This window comes from Monodelphis domestica, chromosome 3 (genome assembly GCF_027887165.1).
Source record: "Monodelphis domestica isolate mMonDom1 chromosome 3, mMonDom1.pri, whole genome shotgun sequence".
NCBI classification, from domain to species: domain Eukaryota; kingdom Metazoa; phylum Chordata; class Mammalia; order Didelphimorphia; family Didelphidae; genus Monodelphis; species Monodelphis domestica.
In genome coordinates this window covers 469818769-469844170 of record NC_077229.1, presented here as the reverse complement: position 1 = coordinate 469844170, position 25402 = coordinate 469818769, and the positions used below count along the sequence as shown (strand labels likewise).

The window sequence follows — 25402 nt, the reverse complement described above, 5'->3', positions numbered from 1 at the left end:
ATATTACATCACCCAGCAAACCATACAGTTGAAATTCTACATTCTGATTTTATGGAGGCACAGTAATGCAAAAGACAATCTGATATGATAGCCTTCTAGAGAAAAATACTGTGCCCTAGGATCATTAGTGATTCATATCAAGGTCCCAAAGAATAAGACCTATTCTAGTGCAACCCAATAATGCATGATTAAAAATGAATCATCAAGAAAGGGAAAGATTATATTTAATATGCTTATCACCAAGGTAGGCAAGCATGTTAGAAGCTTTAGAAAGAGTACTTTAAGAATTTATAATATTCAGGTACTTAAAAGTTTAAGGACTCAAACTTTACTTATTAAGAAAATGTCATTCATCAGCCAAATAGGTATATGAAAGTAGTATGTACCCAGTTCTCTCCAAGGTAAATGTCTTATAAAAAAATATGCAGACTTTTTCTAGTCTTCATCATAGCTAAATTCTCATTAGTATGTGGTACTGCTGAACAACCCTTTCTCCAGAATATCCTCTCTTCCTTTGGCTTCTGTAATGCTGCTCTCTCTTGGTTCCCCATTTTCACAGGTGACCATCCTTCCTCTTTGTCTTTTTATGCTTCATATGTCATCTGTTACCATCTAACAACGGGCATCATTTAAGGCCAAATTTGTTATAGATACTTGCTCCCTCTTTGAGGTTTCATCAACTATTTTTTTCCAATTCTTACCTTTACACACATGATTCACAAATAGATACACCACCAGCTACTTCCCAGAATGAAAGTACCTGATTCTCAAATGATTATCTGGTACCTAGGACCTATACAGTGAGATGTCCCACTGGCAACTAAAATTTACCACATCCAAAACTAAATGCAACATCATCACAGAAAGGGATACCATTTTCCTAATTTCTCTCTTTCTTTTGATGGTGCCACCATTTGCCCAGTGACCCAAACTTGAAGCAGAAGCAATAGTTTAATCTTCCCATTACCTCATTCATCCATAGCCAGTCAATTTCAAAATCTTAATGATGTTGCCTCTCAGACGTCCCCCTCCTCCTACCCATTTGGCTACCTCTCTAGTTCAAGGCTTTATCGTTTTTTGCTTGGACAATTGTAAAAACCTCCTAATTGGTTTTCCTGTCTACAGGCTCTTTTCTTTTCAATCCATTCTTTACTTATGTACTCTTTCTAATTACTGTGATCAAGTCACCCATTCCCTATAATCACTGACTACATAGCATAAAACCCTCATGCAATTGTTGCCCTCTGATTTGAACCTATAATTGCAGTATTCTCTCACATTCTTCCTTCATGAAATTCAACTCCACTCAATTCAACAAACATTTATTTAGAAACTACTATGTCTAAGGCATTTTGTATTCAGGCATTCTGTCAAAATGGAGTATTCTTTCTTGTTCTTATTCCTCCCTCTCCAGGCTTCTTGACTTTTTGTTCATGCTATCTTCCTTCCATGGAATTGGCTTTCCTCTTTTTTCCCATCTTTAAAGTTAAAATCCTTCCCTTTATTTAAGGCCCAATTCAAGTGCTACCTCTCTTCATGAGGCTTTTCCTTGAGCTCTTTGGTTGAAAGCTATTTCTCAGAATACCTTGAACCTCTCCTTTGTTCTAACCCTATTTTATTCTTCATCACAGTCATTGGAATGCTGGATTTGTAGTCAGGAAGCCCTAAATTTGAATACTGCCTCAGATTACTAGCCTTACTAGCAAGGTGTAAAAATGAGGATAACAATAGCATCTACCTGTCAGGGTTCCTGGAAGAACAAATGTGACAATATTTAGAAAGGATTTTGCAAACCTTAAAAGAACTATAAAATGCTTGTTGTTGTTCAGTTATGTCAGTCATGTTACTTATTCATGACCCCATTTGGGTTTTCCTAAACAAAGAAATGGTTTTTCATTTCCCTCTCCAACTCGTTTTACAGATGAGGAAACTGAGACAAAGAGGTTTAAGTGCTCAGGCTCAAACAGTCAGTAAGTATCTGAGGCTCAATCTGAACTCAGGTCTTTCTGAATCCAGTTCCAGTGTTCTATCTATTTAGTGCACCACCTAGCTGCCCACTGGGCATAAGTACAGGTCTTATTTAGAAGACATCTGGCCTCCAACCCAGACAAACTGACTTTCTCTCCATTCCTCAAACACTACGTTGATCCTTGAAGTGCTGTTCTCCATGCCTAGAATGTACTCTCTCTTCAATTAAAGTAAGTGATAAAATGCACCCTGGAACCCATATCAGATGAAAATCCAGCTCAATGGAATCCATCCATTAGAAGTGTGAACTGGGAATGAACGAGGCCTGGATGTCTCTGTTCAGTCAAGGCATTTCAATGATAAATGGTAAAAGGTCTGTTCAGATTGGCTGAAGGACTTTGCCACATCCTGCGTGGATTATTTAAAAAAAGCAGGAAGCTAGTTAACTGGAGCTCTGAGTGTCCAGTGAGAGGCGATGTCAAGGGGTGAAGTGAATTGAAGGAAAGCATGGTTTGACACTTCTTTCAAATATATATGTATGCAATATATGTACATATGTGTGTGTATATCTACACACATTTTGTGTATGTCTCTTACATAATCAACTCTTAATTGGATCTAGGATGTAATTGGTATAGATGTAATGGATAAAAATATTCTCTCAAAGCATGAAGAAACACCACAACCAATCAATGCATCAAAATTACAAAGCTATGCCTGCCCACCCTATGGACCTGAAAGGGCAGAAAGAAAAGCTATCTGTATCTTACCTTTTTAAAACTTTATTAAAAAGAAAAAAAACCCACCAGAGTTCCCTAGCTGAAATTAACTAGACCCCTCCCCCCAACAGTCTGAATCTTCTCAGATTCAAAGTTTCTTCCTAGGTGCAGGATTGGTCCTTATATAGACCAATCCCATGCCCAGAAATAGGGATAAGCCCCCTCCCTAGATGGGGATAGATCCAATTCAAGACCAATCCCATGAGAGGAAGTAGGAGGTGTGGTCCTTTCCCCAGCATGGGACTGGTCCATTCAAGACCAATCCCACCCCAGGAAGTAGTAGGGCGGAACCCCTGAGGCATAGGGATGCATTTCCCCCTGCCACAACCTTTTTGAAACTCACAGACTTCTAGGACCAGAGCTTCCCACAAACTTATCAGCATGTGAAGGCTTTTCTTCACTTTCAATCTTGCCAAACCAAGGATCTCGGTCCATATTACTTTTTTCATTCATATATTTCTTTGATGAGGTACATTCTTTGTACCACTTTACTTCATCATTCTTTGTAAAGTCTCTCACAGTCTGGCTCCAATTTCTTTATTTCTTTCCTGTTTGTGTGGTTAACCTGCTCATACCTACCACATGCTCCACCATTGCCTTTTGGCCGATTTTTAACTTCCTTTCTTCAGAGGCTTTAGGGTTCTATGACTAGCAGCCACACAGAACCATCAGAAGGCTTTTTAGGGTATGGCTGCTGGTGTTGTCTATATATGCAAATAGGTATATGTGAACATATATACATATGTATATGCATATATATGTGCGTATTATATGTAGTATTATTTTTATAGTTTAGTCATTCAGGCATGTCTAATTCTATGTGACCCCATTGACTTTTGTCCATGGGGTTTTCTTGACAAAGATACTGAAGTGGTTGGCCATTTGCCTCTCCATTGTCTCTCCATTTTATAGATGAGGAAATGAGGCAAAATGGGGCTAAATAACTTGCCTAGTTATTGTTAGCTAGTTAACAGCTAGTTAAATGTCTAAGGTCAGTTCTGAATTCAGATTTTTGTGGCTCCAAGCCCAGTACTCTATCCACTACACCATATAATTGCCCCATATATATGTACATACATATATACATGATATATAGAAACATAGATATGTATATACACATATAAATATATGATAGGTAGGCAGGCCTTTACTTCAAGGAAAATCTTCAGGATAATTAAAAAGGACTGTACAAATCCATCTTTTATCTTAGTATACATATATTGGCATATACCAAAGTAACTGGAAACTTTCTGCATAGAATTTAAAATTGACCATTTCATACTCTAATTCATGAAATTGTGATATAAACAAAAAGCCGATAGTATATGAGCCTACCTGTAAAAGCAGAATACCTTGGATCAAATTCAATGATTCCTTCTACATTGTCATTTTTCATGATTATTATTCGAATTGTAGATATGTTCCCAATTTCTGGAGGTTGATCTATCTGCAGTCCATTTTCTCTAACAGTAAAATCATACCCTCTTGGAAAGTAATAGAAAAAAAAAGTATTATAGGATGTGATGATAAGTTAAAATGAGCTGATAACATTTGCTAACTTCTATAACCCAAGATCCTATGCCTGAGGGGATCTTCTGATCAGTTGACTCTTTCACCAAATATAACACACTTGATGAAAATTGTAAGATATGAGGTGTGGGAAAGTGAGAGTGAGAGAGTAAAATTTTGTTCTTTTGAGACTTTAAAACTCACTCACTCAAAGGATATAATATTTTTACTGGCTCACAACCTGAATGACCTGTTCTCAGATTCTAAAGGGAGTAGCCCATACCAGCTTCGTAATGGCTTCAACTTTTTCAGACTTTTGATAGGACAGCACAAACACAAAGCTGTATTTATATTGGGGTGACAGGTACTAACAACTCAGAGGAGGTAACACTTGGACTGACATTGCTCCAGTGGAGTCTAAGAGGAAAAAGTAAAGAGGGAGAACATTTCAAGTATAGAGGTGCAATCTGTGCAAAAGTATGAAGATGGGAAATGGAATGTTATATACAAAGAATCTGGTTATAGTGTAAATTTCATGAGGTGATATACTGTGTGATCAATCTGAAAATAAGAATTGGAAGCAAATCATAATGGGATTTAAATGACTAACAGAAAATATTTCATTTTACACTAAAGGCATTTGATTCTTAGGATATTTAGTTTATCCTTGGTCAGTTGGTCAGTCAAGAAATATTTTAAATACCTATTGTGTGTCAGGCATTATAATAAGCACTGAAGATTCCAATAAAGGCAAAAAACAATACCTGGGAACTCTCAAGGAGGAGTCCACTGGGGAGATGATATGCAAACAACTAGGCATAAACAAACTATATATAGGATAAAATTGAAACAATCAACAAAGGGATAGGACTAAAATTAAAGGGGATAAAGGCTAACTGCAGAACATGGGAATCATACAATCTCTGTACTACTTGCCTCACAGGGTGGTTAGAAAGCTTCATTCTGAGAAGGTAAGGAAAGCTCTTTTCACATTTTAAAATGCTAAGCTTTGTTCTCTTCCAATTTGCATCATAGTCTTTGGCATGTAGCCCCAGTTTCTGGCATATAGTACCAAATTTTAAAATGTGACAGACAGTGCCATTTCAAAGTTGCTATTCTATTATGATATAATATTATGTTACAATGGTGTTGCAAAGCATTATAAATTCCAGCACTTATTAAGAAATAGTGTGTAAGCAAAAGCAGGTAAGCCTGCAATAACTTTATTTCCATTGCTAAAAGTTACCATATTGGTAAATAAGAGGAATGCTATGGACATAATATCTTCAGATTCCAGTGAAACATTTAACAACATTTTTCATGTTATTTATAAAGATTGGTAGACTAAATGATGGTACTATTAGAAAGATTGAGAATACTTTGAATAATCAGATCCAATGAGCTAATGTGTTCATATCAACTTTCAGGAAGATCTTTAAAGGACTTTCTCAAAGGCCTGTTCTGGGTTCTATAATGTAAAATTTTGTGCATGTATGTGTATGCATATGTGTTTTTAATGAAGATTTGAATAAAGATATCAGACATACTTATCATACTTGAAGATTACACAAAATTGAGTATATTATAAATTCAAAGTTAATAAAGATGTGTACATATTAAAAAAGCAAAGGAGTAACTTATTGTTTGAAGAATAACTTGTATATGTCCACCTCCAGATAAAGAATTGATAAATAGAAATAAGCAAGACAGATTTATAATATTCATATATCTCTCTGTCATACAATGTGTTCTCTAATGTAGGTAGGGATTTAGGGAAGGAGTTACCTGGGTATTTTAATGTAATAAACTAATCAATCAATTAAGATTTTTAAAAGCAACATTAAGTACTACAGATTGGTTTGAGTTTGAATTTAAAACAGGTGGCAAGTATAAAACTATAAAAGGAAATAAAATGGGTGAAAAACTATTCTTTGAGAAATTAAGGAAAACTGACTTCTTTTTTTGGTTTTAATAATAGCAATTCTACAGTTATTTAATATGATTAATATTCCAGTCAAACAACCTTTAAGACAGCTAGATATTATGGCTCCTTATTTCACCGCTAAAGACAAAAAATTGACAAAAATGTAATGGACCTTCCCTGACTTCCACAGTGCTAGATATTTACTTAGTATTTTTAGCCTATTGTATTCCAAAAGTTTGTGAAAATAAATTAATAAATGAAAACAAAAATGGGCAGGAATAAATAGGAATATAAATTATAATATGAGAGAGAGAAAAGATGTTAACATATATTGAAGATGAGTTTCTCAATCTCTTGGGTAGAATTTGCCATATCTCTCAGTTAATCCCAGTTATATTCAAATTAGATAGTAGACAGGACACCAGAATGTAAAAATATCACATTAGTTTGGTTATGATTTCCTGCCCATTTCCACCTACTGGCTTCCCTGGTGTCCTTTAAGACTCAGCTTAAATATTATCTACAATAGAAGACTTTCCCAGTCACTACTAGTGTCTTCCCTCTGAGATCACCTTCAATTCACTCTTGATAGATATCCATAGTTAATCTGCACATTGTCTCTACTAGAATATAAGCTCCTTAAGTGCAGAGACTGTGTTTTTTGCCTTTCTTTTTAACACTAGTGCTTAGCATACAGATTGGCACATAATAAGCACTTAATAAAATGCTTGCTGACTAACAATAAATAAATGAGCTGAGCAGTTCAAACATCCATAGAATATATTTTAGAGCTTTGTAAAAACACTTTTTAGTTACAATCACAATTTTTATTCTACCTTTACTCAGGCATTCCTAAGTTATAAATAAGGACAGAGGCTTGAGAGAAGCTATACTCCATTTGGGAAAAATTGCCTATAGTTTTAAGATTATTTATTTACTTTTACTTTACCTTCCTTGTAATTCCACTTTTGTAAGTGCAAGAGAAAATTCCTCAGGACCTTCAGGAAGGTCATCATCAATAATTTCAATATGGATACTTTTAGCCTTCTCCTTTGGTTCAAAGAGAAATTCTCCCACTGCAGGAATAAAATCTAAGCCTGCTTCTGCTGTTCCACTTACAGTCTCATACCAGAGTTTCACTTGGCCCAAATGTCCACCCAAACGAACAACTGTGATGTTAACCTAAGAAAGAAGCATTTTTTAATATTTTATTTCAATTTGGAGCCTAATAGATTTTTACTTTTCCTGGTCTGAGTGTAATATTTTATTTGTCATTGAAATGATATTAAAATTATTTATTGGAAAAACTAATTACGTTAGAAATAAAATTAAAAGGTTTGTGAAATGTGGCAAGATTTTTATCATCAGGAATAAATGGACCACTTGCACATTCACAATTATTCTCAACATTCCCTTCACAATGTGAATAGCCAACCTGATACAACCATTCAGATTTGAGGCACCTTGTATCATACCTTCTTTGCTTCTTCTGACACTTGGAGGAGCTTAGGTGACAAAACGAACCAGCCGTACGGAAAGTCACTAGCAACCATTGTGATGTTGGCTGTTCTACTAGACTCTTTTAAACTTCCTCCCTCACTGATTCCAGTGAGCTGAAACTCATAGAGGCACTTTTCCTCAGGAATGTTATCATCTAAAGCCTAGAGAAAACAATAACAACAACAAAAAACCCCACACAAATCAAAATGTCAGATCTTTAGAAAGGAATCTGCCAAGCCACATTCTGTAAGATTATATCAAACAAGTAAGACATGGCAGAAGGGTCAAGCTGTCAAGCATTAATACCTGTATGACCACAGTGGCCACAGACTGTCCATTTCGCATGGTTAATTCTCCTGATATTTCTGCAAATTCTTCGGCCAGAGGGGGAAATATACTCCAGTATATTGTGACTTCTCCAAAAGTTCCTGGACTGCGAACCAGGCTAGAGGTAAAAACACAAAAAAATATGCATTTATCCAAATCAAAAATAAAAATCCATTAAAGTGAGGAGAGTTCTTAAACTTGTAGTACTTTGCATTTTTCCAAAACAAGTCTTACATAGTTTGATGTTTTAGGAACTTACTTTTTGATCAGAATAACAGTTGTCTGATAGTTTTAAATCAAACTTATTGTTAAAGATCAAACGCCATAAGCAAAAAGCAAATCCAACACTTATTTCAAAAGGATCAAGTGCTAAAAGCCAAAGATACAAAGTCATTAGCCTTTAAATTCTAAAATTCTAAATAAACAAAACTCTAAAATAAGGGTTTCCATTCAATAAGTAGTGCAAAGAAGAGCAATCCAACCTGATAAGCAAATCCAAGGAAGTAAGGAAGGGAATGACGATTAGTCTAAATGGAGTAGATCAGTGAATTCATAGTGTAAAGAGATAGGGCTAGAAAGATAATGTGATACCAGATCATAAGAGATGTGGAATGCCAAGAGATGAGGAATGTCAAGAGCCTGAAATTTACTTAGTAGACCAGAGATATCAAATGCATATACAAACCAGATTAAAATAAAATTAGGAAATATCCATTGAATAGATAAAAATATAATAAAATAAAAATAATGTTAACATGTGATTTTCTAAGTCAATATTTGGCCTAAAAAGATCTTTTAATGGCTCCCATCTCAATTTGAGTTTGATATGACAGCAATAGACAACTAGGAACCACAAAAGAATTTTGAGCAAAACAGTGATATGACCAGATGCATACATAAAGACATTGAAGAAACAGATCTGGATTTTGCCAGGATTATTTAGTCCAAGTTTTAGAGGTGGGATTTGAACCCAGGCTGTCCTAATGGAGGCCTTTTTATCTATCAGGACATGATGTCTTTTCAGAGTCTGGATTTGAACACACTGATTTCTAGGCCACTATCCTTGCCACTGCATCAGTCTACTCAAATCAAGCTAAATTTTCATTGTCAATTCAGGTAATAACTTTACCACAGAATCTCATTGATAAAATTGATCACAGTCAAGTCATTAGGCCAAGTTATTTAAAATATTGAGATGACAACAAGGAAATAGCCTCTACTGGCATTTAAGCAACCAAAAAATAGTTAGGTAGACATGACTGTGGGAAAAAAAAATCATAAAAGTACTTACCTAATTAGAGCAGTGCCATTATATTTTGCTGATGGCTCCCCAATGAAAACATTCCTAGATAATGGGGCTATCCCAATCTCTCCAGATATACTCTTTTCTCCCTGTATGACGATTGCTGCTCTTCCTGAAAGGAAGCAAGTTTTCAGCACAACTGAAGTATATTTTTATACAATGTCTTATCAGCACTCCACATGCTACTGATTGTTGGGTTCTCCAGCAGAAACTTAAGAACTCATATTGTGTGCTATTATTTATACACAAAATGAAGCTATAAACTCATAATTTGTGGCATGTTGTGATCTGAGTTGTTCTTCTAGAAGTGATGATGAATTTGATTCATCTTTACCTCTAATGACCAGTGCCACACATTTATGAGATGGTGAGACAAGAAGCAGAAAGATAGTCTGTGGCCAAAGAATAAGGCAAAAACACCTACGACATGCAGATTTCGACTTATGAGTTAATCTCATGAGTTCCATCTTTAAGAGAACATTATGCAAGAATACAGTTCTCAGATAAGCCTACAAAGTGAAGGAGAATATCACACCCAAGTAAATAAACACAGAAATGCTTTTTTCTATAGCTTTCAGTGCAACACACTGAACACTCTCAAGACCATAAAGCCATGGATGGGAGAGAAAAGCAGAGCAATAAATCACAGGATAGAAAGAGCACAGTGCGGTCCATATCCTGCCTGGCATCCTCCTTCCAGATGTTTAACAAGGATCATCATTACTGTAAACCAAAAGTTCTATGGCTACTTTTAAAGCATGACTGAATAGTTTCAAAATCATTTCATGGATAAGCTCTTGGATGCTTCTACCTAGAATTTATGTGCAGTATAAGCAAAAATGAGGATTGAGGAGAGAAATGTTTGAAGTTTTGCTATGTTTTTTTTTACAGATCCATAGACTATATGATCATAGACAAAAGTGTCAGAAGTACACATTTCTGAAAAGGAAAAATAAAGAATAAAAAAAGGAAAAATACTAAGGCAACTATATTCACTCATGTGACATTAAGCAACAAATTGGTTGAAGAAATGAAATGTACACAACCTAGGACTTTCTATACTTGTTCATTGTGACTCTGACATTATAGTTTTTAGGGAATGGACAAAAGTTTTAAGTAGTAAAAAGAGGAGAGTTTTGCTTACCATTTACTGGTGATATTTCTACATCCCCAAGGGAGAGCAGCTGAATGATGAAACTCTTATCACCTTCCAAAAAAGTGTCTTGATGTGCATGCAAAATAATGGCCTTCTTAAACTCATTCTATATCAAACCAGAGAATTAGGAAATATTTTCAAGATTGATCCAAAGATAATAAAAACAAAATATAAAAGCAAAACTCATTTTTTCTATAAGTCCTGAATTGCTCTTAAAGAGAAGTAGTGAACAAAAAAAAACACACACTCACACAAACTCTGATAATTTCCTCTTTAGAATAAATTATAAAAGTTAAAACTAAAAAGAAAATAATGGGCTACAAGATTCATCAAGGAACTTCCAACATTGTTTCTTCATTTGATTGTGAGCACCTTGAAAGCAGGGATTGCTTGCTGCTTGTCTTTACTTGTAGCCCCAGCACTTGACACAGTCCCTAGCATGTAGCAAGCACTTAAAAATACTAGTTCACTGCTTCTCCTTCAAAAAAATAGTTCCTCATTCAGGATATGGTGCTAATGAAGTTCATGGGTTGGTTATTCTTTGCACAGAGCAGTTAGTTTCATCTGGGAGAAGGGAAGGAAAGGTTCTAGGACATAAATCAAACATTCATTTCTTGAAAAGGCATGCTTCTATTTACAACACATAAAATGTTCACTATAAAATCATTCCTAACACCTGAAAAAACACAATGCATACTGACAATAGGTTAATAGAATCACCTTCATACACACACACACACACACACACACATATACACATACACACACACACACACACACACACACACACACACACACACAGATGAGGCAATCTCCAAAACTTCACCTAAATGGTTTAATTAATAAGAGACTTTTGCAAGTAGAAATATTCTTAGCATTTAGGTCAGTTTTTAGAATAAAAAGTGACAAGTCAACTAATTTGAGAAAAGAAATTAATGTTAGCCATTTATATTCAGATATTTTATTTCTTTTAAATAGATACTGGGTAGAATTCCATATTTTATATTCTTGAATTATAAAAACATATTAAAGTATACCATGAAGATTTTCTTATTTCTTATAGAGAAATTTCTTATAAGCCTGCATCAAGAATGAAAATTGGTCTTCCCAACCATATTTAAATTATTCTGAGAAAAGAAGACAACAGAAAACCACAAAAGAACATATCTATTTGAAACAAGAACTCAGAGATCCATAACCCTTTAATGACATATCTCATAAGTATAAAAACTAATCAAAAACCTACTTTATACCTTTTATCATAGACAGGAAAGATTGTATCAGAAATTTCAATTTCTATGTCATTAAGTTCAAGGAGTACTATTTCTTAGTGGTTTTGGTCATGGAGCTGACTTCCTCCAGAAGCTCACTTCCTGGCTGTCAAAATGGCCAACTAAGCCGATGAGGATATTCTGAATCCTTCAAAGGGTTTTTGTTCTGCATATAGAGTACCAAGTAAATGCAGAGATATTTCAAAGATAACACTGTGACTACTATTCCCAAAACAGAATCCATCAAGTGAGTTGTATTATTTTTCATCCCACTGCTGGCAAACTTCTAAAACTGAAAATAATCCTTCGAAGAAAGTTTCTATATGACATGTCAGTCATATAAACTTCTACCATGACATTATAATCTCAAAAGGAATAAAAGCAATACACTCTATTCAGTACAAATGATAGGATCCACATTATATTTGCTGTACAAGATAGAGTAAATACTTTTGGTGGTGGATTGATTAGATGGCCCTTCCAACTCAGCCACACTATTTTCTTATGGTTCTGTTATGTGTTCAGCACAGATCCTCTCCCTACATTTAACAAGTGTATGAAACTGTTCAATGCTTCCAATGCATCTTGGCCCTTAATCTGATGAAGCAAAATTGGCTGCCTTTAAATGTTCAAGATGTTTCCTCTACCTTGCCTGGTTGTTTGATTGCAAAAATCAACTTCCAGGTAAAAACTCTTGGCTACTTCTCGTTCCAAAGTCCAAGTAAAACAATTTGTGTTTTCATTTAAAGTCCCTCAAACTACTTTTATTTTTCCAGATACTCCTCTTAGCATTTGCTCCTTTCACTACCTTTTTCTTTTATTCTCATCACCTTCAAACTTCTGAACCTTCCTGTTCCTTTTCATGACTTAAAAAAGCAAACTTCTTCTACCATGGATATTTGTTCCAAATATGCATCTTCTAAGAGATACTTTTGAAACCATAAGCAACTAATCAATAAAGCCAGGAAAGTGGATGAATACATCTACCAACTTAAAAGAAAATTATTCCAATATAAATCTCTACAATATAGACTTTTCAATATGCTTTTGAAATTAACAGCTACATTTACTAATTTACTAAATAATGTTTGAAAATTGTTTATATCCCTATTCTCCCATCTTTCCTCTTAATAATGCATTTTCTTCAACTAAAAAACCATTGATATGGAGAATATTAGTTATAGGGTAGCCAATGTGATTATCACAATCAATTATATTATTACTTTGAAAAGTGAAATCACTCTAAAACTGTTAAGAAAACACACACACACACCTCTTCAAAATGAAGGGTTCCATTCAAAGGACTTAGATCATCTCTAGCTGCTTCCTCTAGAACCCATAAAAGTTGTACTGCTCCTTTTCCTCCTTGGGACCGGGCAACTGTCAATGTTATGTATGGATCAGGATCATCAGCTGATAGGGCTTCAGGAACTGTTACCTGGAATCAAGAATTACACAAAATTAGATAGTGGTGGAAAAAAAAAAGAAGAGGAGAAAGGAACACAAGAACATCTTCATCAATCCTCAAATTTAGAAGATAGTTATGACAGAAAATAAAAGTAGATTCTTACTCCACCACCCTAGAATTTTAAGGGATTCTAATTTCCAAAGTTTTCATTGAGATCTTAAAAATTAATATCCCAGTTTAACTACTATTCTTTAAAGAAATCTAATCTTAAATTAGGCAGCATCACCATTTAGATGTCTATCAAAAAGTACTTTCTCAATTCCAAACTGAAATGTATAAAATCCCTCTCCTCCTATTGACAGCAATAAAATATCCCTGCCCACTCTTTGAGTAGTTATAAGGCAAGTTAAAAAGGAACACACTCTGCTACTAATATTTTATAGAAAACCTACTCAACAAAACAAAAAAATAATCTAATAGCACACTGGACATAATGAAAAGAAAGCTGAAGACAAATTCAAGGAATAATAACTCAAAGTTGATTTTTTAGTAGAATAATCAAACTTTGGAGATTTTGAGACCAGGACTAGCGGGCATGTTATCCCATCCTGAAATAAACAACCAGAAGTTAAGTCAAATAAATTAATTATAACAATTAGTTTTCAAAATTATAAGCATGTAAATGTGTGCAGACTATTTAATAAAAATAAGATAGCATTTATAAAATACTTCTAAGATTTGCAAAGTACTTTACATATTAACTCATTTGATACTCACAACAGCTCCAACAGGTATTTGCTATTATTAACCTCATTTTATAGATAAGGAAACTGAGACACAGAGATGTTAAGGGACTTCCCTCATAGTCACACAGCTAGTGTCTTGGGTAGGATTCAAAACCAGTTAATCCTGATTCCAAATTCTGAAATCTATGCACTGTGCCATGGGAAACGTATTATAATAGCTAAAACAAGAGATGTGATGAAAACAGAAGTAATACGTCTGATATAGGGTTCCCTAAGATTCAAGGATTAAACAATAACTTTTGGTTCAATCTCAAAAGTCAATAGCAAGTTCCAAAAATAGAGACTTTTTCCAGCCAAAATACAGCATATAAAACTTCACAGTCATATCCAGAAAGAAAGGAACAAAACCAAATTCCTCTGTTGCTGCTGGCAGGAGATTCAAACAGGTTAAATCTGTAGAGATTTGTGAAAGTAGGGCAACTCCAGCTATGCTTCTGGATATTTTGATCAGGTGGAGACTAAGAGCCCCTATTCTGTTCTTCAGGGTTAGGTAATTTTCACCCCAAGAAACATGGAGTTGCCTCTGAGCTAAAATGCAACCATAACTATATTTATTTATTACATTAGCATTCCTTTAATACCTTCGCCCTGTTTGGAAGATTTTGATACTTGAACAATGGCATTTGACTCAGAAATACTAATTTCATTTAATAGCTCTATTTTCCTAGTTCTGATCCAATCTTTATTTTTTTAAGGCTTCAGGGCCTTTAAATTTTAATGAATAGAAATGAAAAGATCACTAAAAAGAGACCAAGCTCTGAGAAACTGAAAAGAAAAAAATGAAATTTCCAGGAGCAAGTCAAGAAAATATTAACATATTTAATAGTAATTAAATTTGGAAAAAGGAAAGAACAAGCCTATTTGTATTAGACTTACAGTCCTTTCTTCAAATCCAAATATACCCAATGGAGAATCATTTGGTGGAATAACAATGGTCACTTCAGTATCAACCCCAAGTCTGGCACCTCCAGTTACACTGAATAAGATAATGCTGAAAGTTTCCAAAGATTCAATTTCAGTATCATCTATTACGGTAATTTCCAGTACTTCAGACACCTGGCAAAAAATAAAAAACAAAAACACACAACATTGATAACAACCTTCAATGCCTCTTAATTGAACACTGAGACTCTGAATCATACTGGTTTTCATTCTTTTAGCAGAGATGTACTCACCAATTTTAAAACGAAGTAGCAGATTTTCTTGGAGATAAATAAAAGGTCTTGTGTTATAATGTTAGTATCAATCTAAGAAATAGAATGCCTAGTTACAGAACCCTCCCAAATCAGAAGATTGTTATTCTCCACTCTACTGATTTATCTGATAACTTCTAAAATAAAGGGCATAAAATAATATAATCTCTAAAGTTTCTTTTCTAACTCTAGGAGTCAATGATTTCTGATCTAAATTCCCTCTGAGAGTTTTGCTACCCCCATTGGAAAACAGTTCATAAAAGTGTCATTATGACACTATTATCATGGAATATGAAGGAATATAAGGTAGTCAGAACTTGAACCACAACCAAGAGAGATGCTTATCAAAATGACAAAAGTCATTTCTTTAATATTGTCATAGTAAGGCAAGGGTCAACTTTAGAATAAAAATCCAAACAAATGTTTTTGGCTACATGTCTTTGCTAATTAGGCTTTTAGGCTAAATGACCCATTTTTTATCAAATATTTCCCATCAAAAATTATATGAAACAGATGTTATAAACAGGGGAATGACTTGGCTAAAATCAAATTACATGTCAAAGCCAATAACAAATATTAAACTGTGATATTGAGATTATCAATCTGAAGAATTTTATCAAATGTTGCTTACTGCTAGATGTCATTTCTCAAACTATCAAATGCTTAAATTTTAGTGTGCTGTGCATTAACATTCAAGATTCAAGATATAAAGCAATGAAATGTGTGGCCAGTAAAAGAATTAATCACCCTTCCTAAAATAGAAAACTGAATTCATATTCCTAAAACCATGAATTTTAAAAACACACTGTTAAAAGATATCTCCTACCTGTATCTATGCTAAATAATGTACAATGTATAAACAAATAACACTTGGCCCAATTTAGGATTTCTTTACTTGTCATAAAAATGTCCTTAAGTGTCACAGAAATGCATCCTCAATTAGAAACATTTATTATGTCCTTGAGGGAAGTTCTGGCACTCAATTTAGCATACGTGTTTAAAAAGGTACTATGTTTTCCTTCTTAAACATTTCTCATTCCATAACAGGCAAACTTCAGAAATTTAAATGTTGAACATTCCAAAACTCAAACTCCATCAGAGAATTATAAACCCAAGAAAGTTCAAACCGTGGAGAAGAAACACTATAAAACATCTTTAACCCAAATTGAACATCTAAGAGATTTTCATTGTGAACAAATAATGTCTTTGGTATATGATGTTATATTTAAGAACGAACAGGGAATGATATAAATCCTAAGTTTTTAATACATTGCCATATTTTTAACTGAATCTAAATCTTACTTATTGAAGATATTGATAGGCATGACAAATATTGGAATATCACTTGAGATTGTCCTTTTAAGAGAACCAACACAGCATTATTCTAATATCCTTTTCCAGAAAGTTTTATTTGTCAGAATATTAATAATTAACAAGTATATATGCTAGAGGCAAATCCACAAATGAGGAAGCATTTTGATTGCTTGGGCAAATGTCTATCAGTGTTTTCACTTTGGTAGAAACTAGTGCTTTCCTAAATAACACAGCAAATCAATGCATATTATATAAATATATCTGTGCAAATTCCAGAGCAGTATTCAGGTAATATTTAGGATTTAGATAATTGTAGTATTACAAATTGTTGAAAATAATATCATCTGCCTTCATGTTTTTATAGTTGCCTATTTATACTCTTTATTTATTAAATAGAAAAACTTAGCAAATATTTTCAGGTTTTACATACTCAAAAATAACCAGTTCTTAAAGATCTTAAAGTATTTCTTAGGAAATATCTTTAATTTTCTTTTAAACAATTATTTATTCAAATTTAGATGGTCAAGGAACATAAGGGTGGGAATTGCTATATTTTCATATTTGCATTCTCAAAGGCTAATCCAGTGCCTGGCGCATAGAGGTTGTTGGTAAATGTTTCATGATTGGTTGATTACATCCTTGTGCTTGGCATGACATGACACAGGAATATTTCTTAGAGGTTATTAAAGTGATACACTCATCACTTTCATGAACAGGATTTGGCAAAGGTAGCCTCAGACACCTATGAAATGCTTATATTTTCATACTTGTTTATCTTCAAATGTGAGGATCCCATGTGATGGTGTAAAGTCTTCCAGGCTAGCATTACCAGGTATTGCTTTCCAATAAACATTTATGAGTCCAAAGCTTCCAGCCAATCGAACAACTGTCAGCTTAAGCACATTCAATGGTGGTGGTACTTCATGGACAATAATTACTCCATTAACATCCTAGAAATGAAAAATAAATTAAGAGCAAGGTAAATATGTTAATTTTTAAATAACAAAATATTCCACCACCTTCTCAAAGTAAACTTTTCTATAGACTTATCCATCTTCTTTCTTTTGAAATATTTTAAATTATCCAATTATAATTTAAGATTAATATAAATATTTGGTTATTAATATATATAAAGCATCTTCAAACCTCCAGACTTCTAATATAATAGATGGAAAGAAATGGCCACCTTTATTTAATGTCTGGGACTTGTCCTAAGATTTTACCAGTTGATAAGTTTGAGCATTTTCCATTGACAGAATTGAGGAGCTGTAACACATTTTAAATAATGGCCCACCTTATAGATATAAAAATTAAGGCAAAGAGAGATTTAGTGATGTGTTGAAGGTCATACATCTAGGTGAACAGAAGAACTGGGAACTGAATTCAGGTAACCTGACTTCAACTACACCAAGTACTGCAAATATTTTTTGCAAGCCATTCCAGTTGTTATATTAAATTTTTAAATAGAAAAATTTCAACATATTCACAAGAAAAATTATCCTAAAATTTAAAATATTTTAAAGTTTCTCTTACCCTGTCAATGCTGAACTGAAACACTCCTCTTGTATCATCATTTTCTGCAATCACTATCTCAGCTATCTCTAGCCCAGGTCTCTTCACACTTGGCTGCCCTCCAGAGAATTCTGAGTTCACTAGATGGACATCTGTAATATTGATGATAAATCCTTCCTCTAACTCTGGAACATCATCCTGAACAAAATAAAAAGTTTAGATTATCATTTATATATTCTTAAAATATGTTCAGTTTGAGAGCCTCTTTAATGATGTGCTAATTGTGACAGAATCATGGAGTCAAGATTTCTAAGAGATTTTTAAATGCTTAAATCCCACCATCTAGAAAAATAAATTTAATTTTTTTACTCAAAGATATTTTGTTTCCCCAAGTACATGTAATAATAATTTGCAACATACATTTTCCAAAAGTATAAGATACAAACTGTATTTCTTCTTCGATTCTCTCCTCCTACTCAAAGATGGTAAGCAATTTGATCTTGGCCATGAAAAACACACTTCCATATTGGTCATTGTTGTAAGAGTACACTCATATAAAACCAAAATCCCAAAATAAAACTATAAGTAAACTGCTAAGAAAGATAGTAGGCTTTGATCTACATCTAACTCTGTGGTGGACAGCATTCTCTGTCATAACTCCTTCAGAATTGTCTCAGATCATTCCATTATTGAGAGTGGCCAAGTTTTCCCAGCTGATCATAGTACAATATTGCTGTTACTGTGTACAATGCTCTCATGGTTCAGCTTGTTTTGCTCTTCATCAGTTCATGCAGATATTTCCAGCTTATTTTTGAAATCATCCTGCTTATCATTTCTTATAGCAATGAATTTAATTTTTAAAAAATATACTCCCTACTCCCCACTGAAATCATCCAAATCTCATTATTTTATTGGATCATCAATTAGTTGGTCTTATTTCAAAGTAGCCCAGACAATAGTTTGGAAATCTCATAACAAACATAAACTAATATAACAAAACATAGACTAATATATTATTTGCATAGAAGTTACTCAAAAAATATTTTTAAATAGCACACGCAATATGGAACTGTACTCCAGGAATTATTAAACTATGTGTATCCATTGGTTAGAGATTAAAGAAAATATGTACAAAAATATTTATAACAACATTTTTTGGATCAAAGAATTTGAACCAAAGAGAGAGAGAGATGTCCATTAATTTGGTGAGTGGCTATGCAGAGTGTGAATATACTGAAATACTATTATGTTGCAAGAATAGCCAAAGGGACAATTAAGAGAAACCTGGGAAGACCCAATTGATATGAATAGAAGAACCAAATGAATAATTTTTAGGACCACAATAACACTGCAATGAAAAATACCTTTGAAAGATTTAAGAACTCTGATCAATGTAATGGTCAACTGTGATTCTAGAGAACTGATGTTTAAGTGTTTCCCATTTGCTCAGAGATAGGTAATGGACTCATTTGAAGAATAAGATATTTTCAAATTTGGTCAATGTATAGAACTGTTTCTTGTTTGACACTAAAATTTATTTCATGGCTTTTTTCCCTTTTTTTTTTTAAATGGAGAAAGTGGGAGGAAGAGGGAGAATCACTGATAATGATGCAAAAATAGGAAAAAAGATCATTATAACATTTTTAAAATGCACTGAAGTTCTGAAGAAAACAGAGAAGTGAGACAACTGAAAGTAACATGTTGAATTTATTACATATTTTTAAAAATCAACTTGTGCATAAAAGAGATTAGCAGCCTTCTTTATGTCTCTCCTAATTTGTGAATAGAAATGTTCACATTTTTTGTTTCTTAAATTCGTGATTTAAAAGAATTATTTAAAGCATTTGTAGCCTCCACTTTATAGGACTATTGTTAGAGTGAAAGAAAAATTTCATTTTTTAAACAAGCATTTTTTATTTTGACAACTTTATTTTCTTCTTTTAAGTCTTATTCATTTAGCAAGTCAGTCGTGTACTAGTAGTTACAGAGCTGGCCTTTGAACCAAAGAAGAACTAAGTTTCAACCTCGCCTCTCACTGTGTGAACCCAGGGAAGAAGTCCTTTACTCTCTGGATGCTCTAGGGAATTATAGAGAAAGTGCTGACCTCCACTGATAGTCTCTTCATTCCAGCTGAACCCCTCTATCCAGTCCCTATCCCAGCTAAGGTGTTTATAGACTAATCAGAGTAATTATACTAAAGACCAAAATAATCAATTAATTCTAGAAATTTTAGTCATTGGGTTTAAGTAATAAATCAGTTATTACAATAACAGTTTCAATATGGCCAGGGACCTCTCTAAAAGCCATGATTTAACAAGGGGTAAAAAAGGTAGCCCAAATTAAATGCAAATGTAAGAAATGTCTATAGTATTCACAAAACGCCAAACATCCAATTCCACATTACCAAAACCAGGATTTTTTCTATATATGATAAAACAACTCTTGCCTTTGGAGGTATAAAAAAAGGAAATTGACTACTTTTCTGTAATAACAGCAATAATAATGACAATCATTTTGGTCTGGATTTTGTCTGTGATTTCATTAGTACACAGGGAATTCTAAATGATAAAAAACCACTCTCTCAGTGCAGATCCCCAACAATAGCTGCTTTCCCCCTAGCAATTTAAGGCTTGTGAAGTTTATTCCATATATTATTTCATTTTAGTTCCATAACAATTCTGGGAGGTAGGTAATATTAATATCACCATTTTGCAGATGAGAAAACTGTGGCTCAGCGAGGTTAAAAGGCATATCAATCAAAGTAGCTGAGCAGTGCAGAGGATTGAAACACTGAGCCTGGAGTTCAGAGACGGCCTCAGACACCTCCTCTCTGTGGGATCCCAAGCAAGTTACGTGATCTCTCTCTGCCTGAGTATTCTGAACTATAAAATAGGGACAATAATAGCTCTGATCTCTGAGGATGTGGTGAGAATCAAATGACCCGATATTTGTAAATCACTTAGCAAAGCGTCTAGCACAAAGTAGGTGTTTAATAAATATTTCACCCTTCCCTCCTCGTCTAAGACGGGATTTAAATTCAGGTTTTCATGACTCCAAATCTAGTGTTCTATCTACTATACCACACTGCCACAAGACTAAAAATAACACTTTTAGATTGCCTGAAAAGCTTCCAAATCATTCTCATGATACGTCTATGCAGTCAGTAATGCAGGTATCCCTCACTTTACAAAGAGAAAACTGAGGATCAGATGAAGTCCCTTGTGCTTGGCCACTCAACAAACATTTATTAGAGCCACGGCCACCATGTCCAAGGCCCATTTCACTACAACGTGCAATAGTGTGTGCATCCTGATGCCCCAACAACTCACCGGCAGAATTAGGACTTTAGCATAAGTGATCTCTTCATTTTCCTGCATGATCATAACTTTTTCTGGCAGCACATAATCCTCATTTTCAATAGCTCGATTATCAGGGTGAAGTGACAAATTGGGCTCTGCCACCAGGTGAACAGCGACATCACCCAGTAATCCTTGTTCTCGAACAATTTTCAAGAGAACAATCGTGGCATTTTCTGTCAAACAACAGGAAATAACATTCAAAGTGAATCCGTTTTTCTTTTTTCTCATCAACATTATGCCAAGGTGGTTTTGATACTGACAAAACTCTTAGACCCAGGTACTGAGTATTCCAAAAAAAATTTTGGCTAACAGGCAGAAGGAAGTGAGAAGGATAATAATCACATTCCTATCAAGATTCATTCCTTCACTGTTGGGTGAAGATTCATTAAGGGTAAGGTGTTGTTAGGTAATAAGGTGCAAGATGTTATTAGGTAACCAAGGAAAGGGAATAGGAATTTCTATCAAATTAAGTTTTTTTTACTATACATTTTTTTATTTAAAATTTTTAAACCATGTAAATATCAAATTAAGTTTTTTACTATAAATTATTTCATTTAAAAATTTTAAGCCATGTAAATATCAAATTGAGTTTTTTACTAATTTTTTTTATTTTGAAATTTTGAAAACACGTAAATATCAAATTAGGTTGCAGGATATCTTTTAAAAAGTGCTTAAGTCAATTCAGCAACCATTTGTTTTGTACTGTGAGAGACACAAGAGAATAAGAAAAAAATAAGCAAATTCCTTACCCCAAGAATAATGAGTACCAATTATACGTGATTAAGAATCTCCCAAAGTTAAAAAAATTATAGATAAATTAAGTAGTTAAATCTAATTAGGTAATTTTAGGTGGCTATGCTAAATCCAAGGTTTAATATTTTTTAAAACTATTAAAAGTACCTAATATTTGCAGAGTACTATAAACCCTAGGTGAAATTTACAGTTCAGATAAGTCACAATCCTTTTTGGTATGGGACTTAACAGTCGAGTGTAAAGTGACTGTAACTTGCCAGTGAATAAATATATTAGTCTATATTCTACAAAAACAATGGTTCTGACTCTGCTTGTTGGCAGCATATAAATACAAATGGGGGCGGGGTACACATATAATTTTCCATTACACATTTAAGTATAAGTTCTCTCTGAAAGCGGGGTTTTTATCTTAGCAGAAAAACTTTGGAAACAATGAACAGCATATCATTATTCTATATAAATTTTATGTAGCACTTATCCAAATGATTCAAAGTCTTTTTACCCACCCTAATCTATTTATCCTTACAGTGTGTCAGCAAAACCACCATGAAAGAGTCAGTTCCAAATACAAAGAAAAGATGGGTTGACCATCTGATTGAAGAAGATGGGTAAATTATGGAATATTGATGCCTTTTAGAATTTTAGAATATTGAGAGCCAAATTAAAGATGGATATATGAACATTTTGGAACTCCTGTGATGATTATGGCCTGAAAATTATCATTTGAAAAAACTCTCAAAGTAGAATGTTAGGACAGGAAAAGGAGAGAAGGAAAACTCAAGAAGAATCCAAATTGTCTCCCTCAAAGACTAATTTTTTTAAAATCCTGTCATTTGGAATAATTATCAATTTTCTCTGCAAGTAACTTATTTCACTGAGTAGTACTACTAAGATGACCAGTGGATGAAGTGGACATTGAAATGCTCTAACTCATCAAAGTACTATTAAAATGATATAAAATGGGAAAAACTCACAAAAATGGTATATGAATTACATTACATAAAGTGTGCTGAATTAAACTATCACAAAAATGCTTCTTATTTAAAATAAGGCCAGATTTGTAAGATTCACCTTCAGGCTCAAATACTGTAACAAACAGAGATTCGGCATGCCAGCCAACCACACCATATGGACAGTCATTCGGGAGTGTAGTTATCACAGCTTTGTTTCTTCTGGGATCAATGGTAGCTCCTCTTGCAGGGTCTTGAATCCCTTCTGTGGTGACATGGATTAGTGTTATAACAACAATCTCAGATAATTCTGGGATGTCATCAGCAAGAACTGACAGGGTGATGGTCAACAGTGCCTGGCCTTCAGAAAATGAAATCTAGAAATTTAGAGAAAGACGTGTCATTGATATTGGTACCACCAAGTGATTCTACTGAGACATTATTCATGCCATTCAATAGAAACACGAATAAGTTGCTTTATTGAAATCTCTCACTGGCTACATATCAAAGTAACTATGCATACAAAGAGGCAGAATGTAATTTCAGAAACAATTCAGATTTTCTTTTTACTGAAAGTTAGAGGAAAACCTGGTTAGGAACAAGAATCCATTTCTAACATTTAAGCTAGTAAACTATATAGAGTCAAAATGCCATATGCTGCTTTATGTCTTTTATTAAAGTAAATATTCTTCCTGGGAATACAGGTCCCAAATTACAGCCTTATTTGTTAATGGTAATGCAGGTCAGGGAAATCATAAATAAATAACACCCACAAATTATCTAAAAATGTCATTGCAGCCTAATAGCTGCAACCTTTTTCCCGCAAAACCTTTTGCCAGAATTGTTATTCATTTCCCTTTATTTCCCCAGTGCATGCTCTCGTTGGATGCGTTATTTAGCAATGAAATAAGCAAAAAGGATAAGGAAGAGAATCAGTTTGCTGGATAATCCACAAACTCAATATGCATTTAGTGACTGAACCAGAGAGAGTTTTAATATCAAAATGGAAAACAATTTATAGTCTAGATATAGAATACTTTTCAGGAACTAACAATATTGTGGAATTAAAGTAAAAACAAATGAAATCAAGTTCAAATAGTTTTTAAAAAAAACACTAACGGATTATACTATTCCCAGTGTTTTGTGCACTATGAACACTGTATCAAACAGAACATTTAGCACGGCTTATCAGCATAGATTTTAATATGTTTTAGTCCTTGCCAGTGACATTAGAGTCCTTGTCATAAAGGGTCTTTGACATGGGACTGCCTTAGAAGTCAGAAAGTTTTACAAAGTAGTCTTGTTTATCAGAACCCATCAGAGAAGTGGGGTAGGTAGGTCACATAGAATGATCTTTGCAGTGCACGCCCAGACAGACAGATAGATGGACACACACACACACACACACACACACACACACACACACACACACACACACATCCTGGGGTTACTATTCTCTTGGTAACTGATCTAAACTTCTAGCTCTGCCTTTTTCAGGCTATGAGTCTGAATTATAGCCCTCCTACTTCTCTTGATTTTTTAATGTTCCTCTCTGTGACTTGTCTTGTCTTGGCTTCCTCTTTGCTTTCCCACCATTTAAACTCTTGTTTGCCTCAGTTTCTTCACCTGTAAAATGGGTATCATAATAGCACCTGCCTCCCAGAGTTGTTTTGAGGATCAAACAAAATAATATTTCTAAAGCATAGTGCCTGGCATGGAATAAGAGCTAAATAAATATTAGCCATTAATAATATTATTATTGTTATTTTTAACTCTATATATTTTTTTTTCTTTCTGTATCCATTTCTAGAATGGCAACCTGATTGTTCTATCTTTTGATTATTTATTTCCTTGATATAAGCAAGTCACCTGGCCCCTCTGGGCTTCAATTTCCTCATGTGTAAAATGACAGAGTTGAACTAGATAGCCTCTAAGGTCCTCTTCAGTTCAAAATCTATGATCTCTGCTTCAGTAGCGGTAGTCCTGACCTAAAACTGTTTCCCACCTAAGCCCCAGTGGCTTAGAAAGAATGATTGAAGTATTTCTTGGGATTCTTGGGATGGTGTCAGCTTGGAGAAGTAGAGCCAAGAAATATGGATTAGGAACCCAGTTCTCCCATTTTCTCTCCATGTGGCCTTGGGCAAGCCACTTGACTTCTCTGATTCTGCATCCCTTAAATGTAGGTGGTTCGAATAGCTGACCTCTAACAACACAAGCTCTAATGATGCTTCTTCTTATCCCTGGATTTCAGGTTGATCCACATAGTCAACTCCCCTGTTTCTCTGCAAGTTGCTGAACAAAAGGATTGCATTTAATTCACATACATTTATTAAGGGCCATGCCAGGTCGCTTCTGTCACGGGCTTCAATG

General features: G+C 34.1%; 1 protein-coding gene across 1 annotated transcript in view; it reads right to left on the bottom strand.

Moving 5' to 3' along the window:
- ADGRV1 (adhesion G protein-coupled receptor V1) overlaps positions 1-25402 on the bottom strand; it is a 778411-nt gene that overhangs the window by 546285 nt on the left and 206724 nt on the right. Inside the window, exons 54-65 of the mRNA XM_001366741.4 lie at positions 23154-23409; positions 21300-21502; positions 17992-18168; positions 17226-17408; positions 14828-15007; positions 13011-13175; positions 10455-10572; positions 9299-9422; positions 7987-8125; positions 7656-7841; positions 7130-7362; positions 4083-4231 (exon numbers count right to left, since the gene is read on the bottom strand). Of these exons, the coding sequence (XP_001366778.3) occupies positions 4083-4231; positions 7130-7362; positions 7656-7841; positions 7987-8125; positions 9299-9422; positions 10455-10572; positions 13011-13175; positions 14828-15007; positions 17226-17408; positions 17992-18168; positions 21300-21502; positions 23154-23409 (2113 nt within the window). The remainder of the gene's footprint in view (positions 1-4082; positions 4232-7129; positions 7363-7655; positions 7842-7986; positions 8126-9298; positions 9423-10454; positions 10573-13010; positions 13176-14827; positions 15008-17225; positions 17409-17991; positions 18169-21299; positions 21503-23153; positions 23410-25402) is intronic.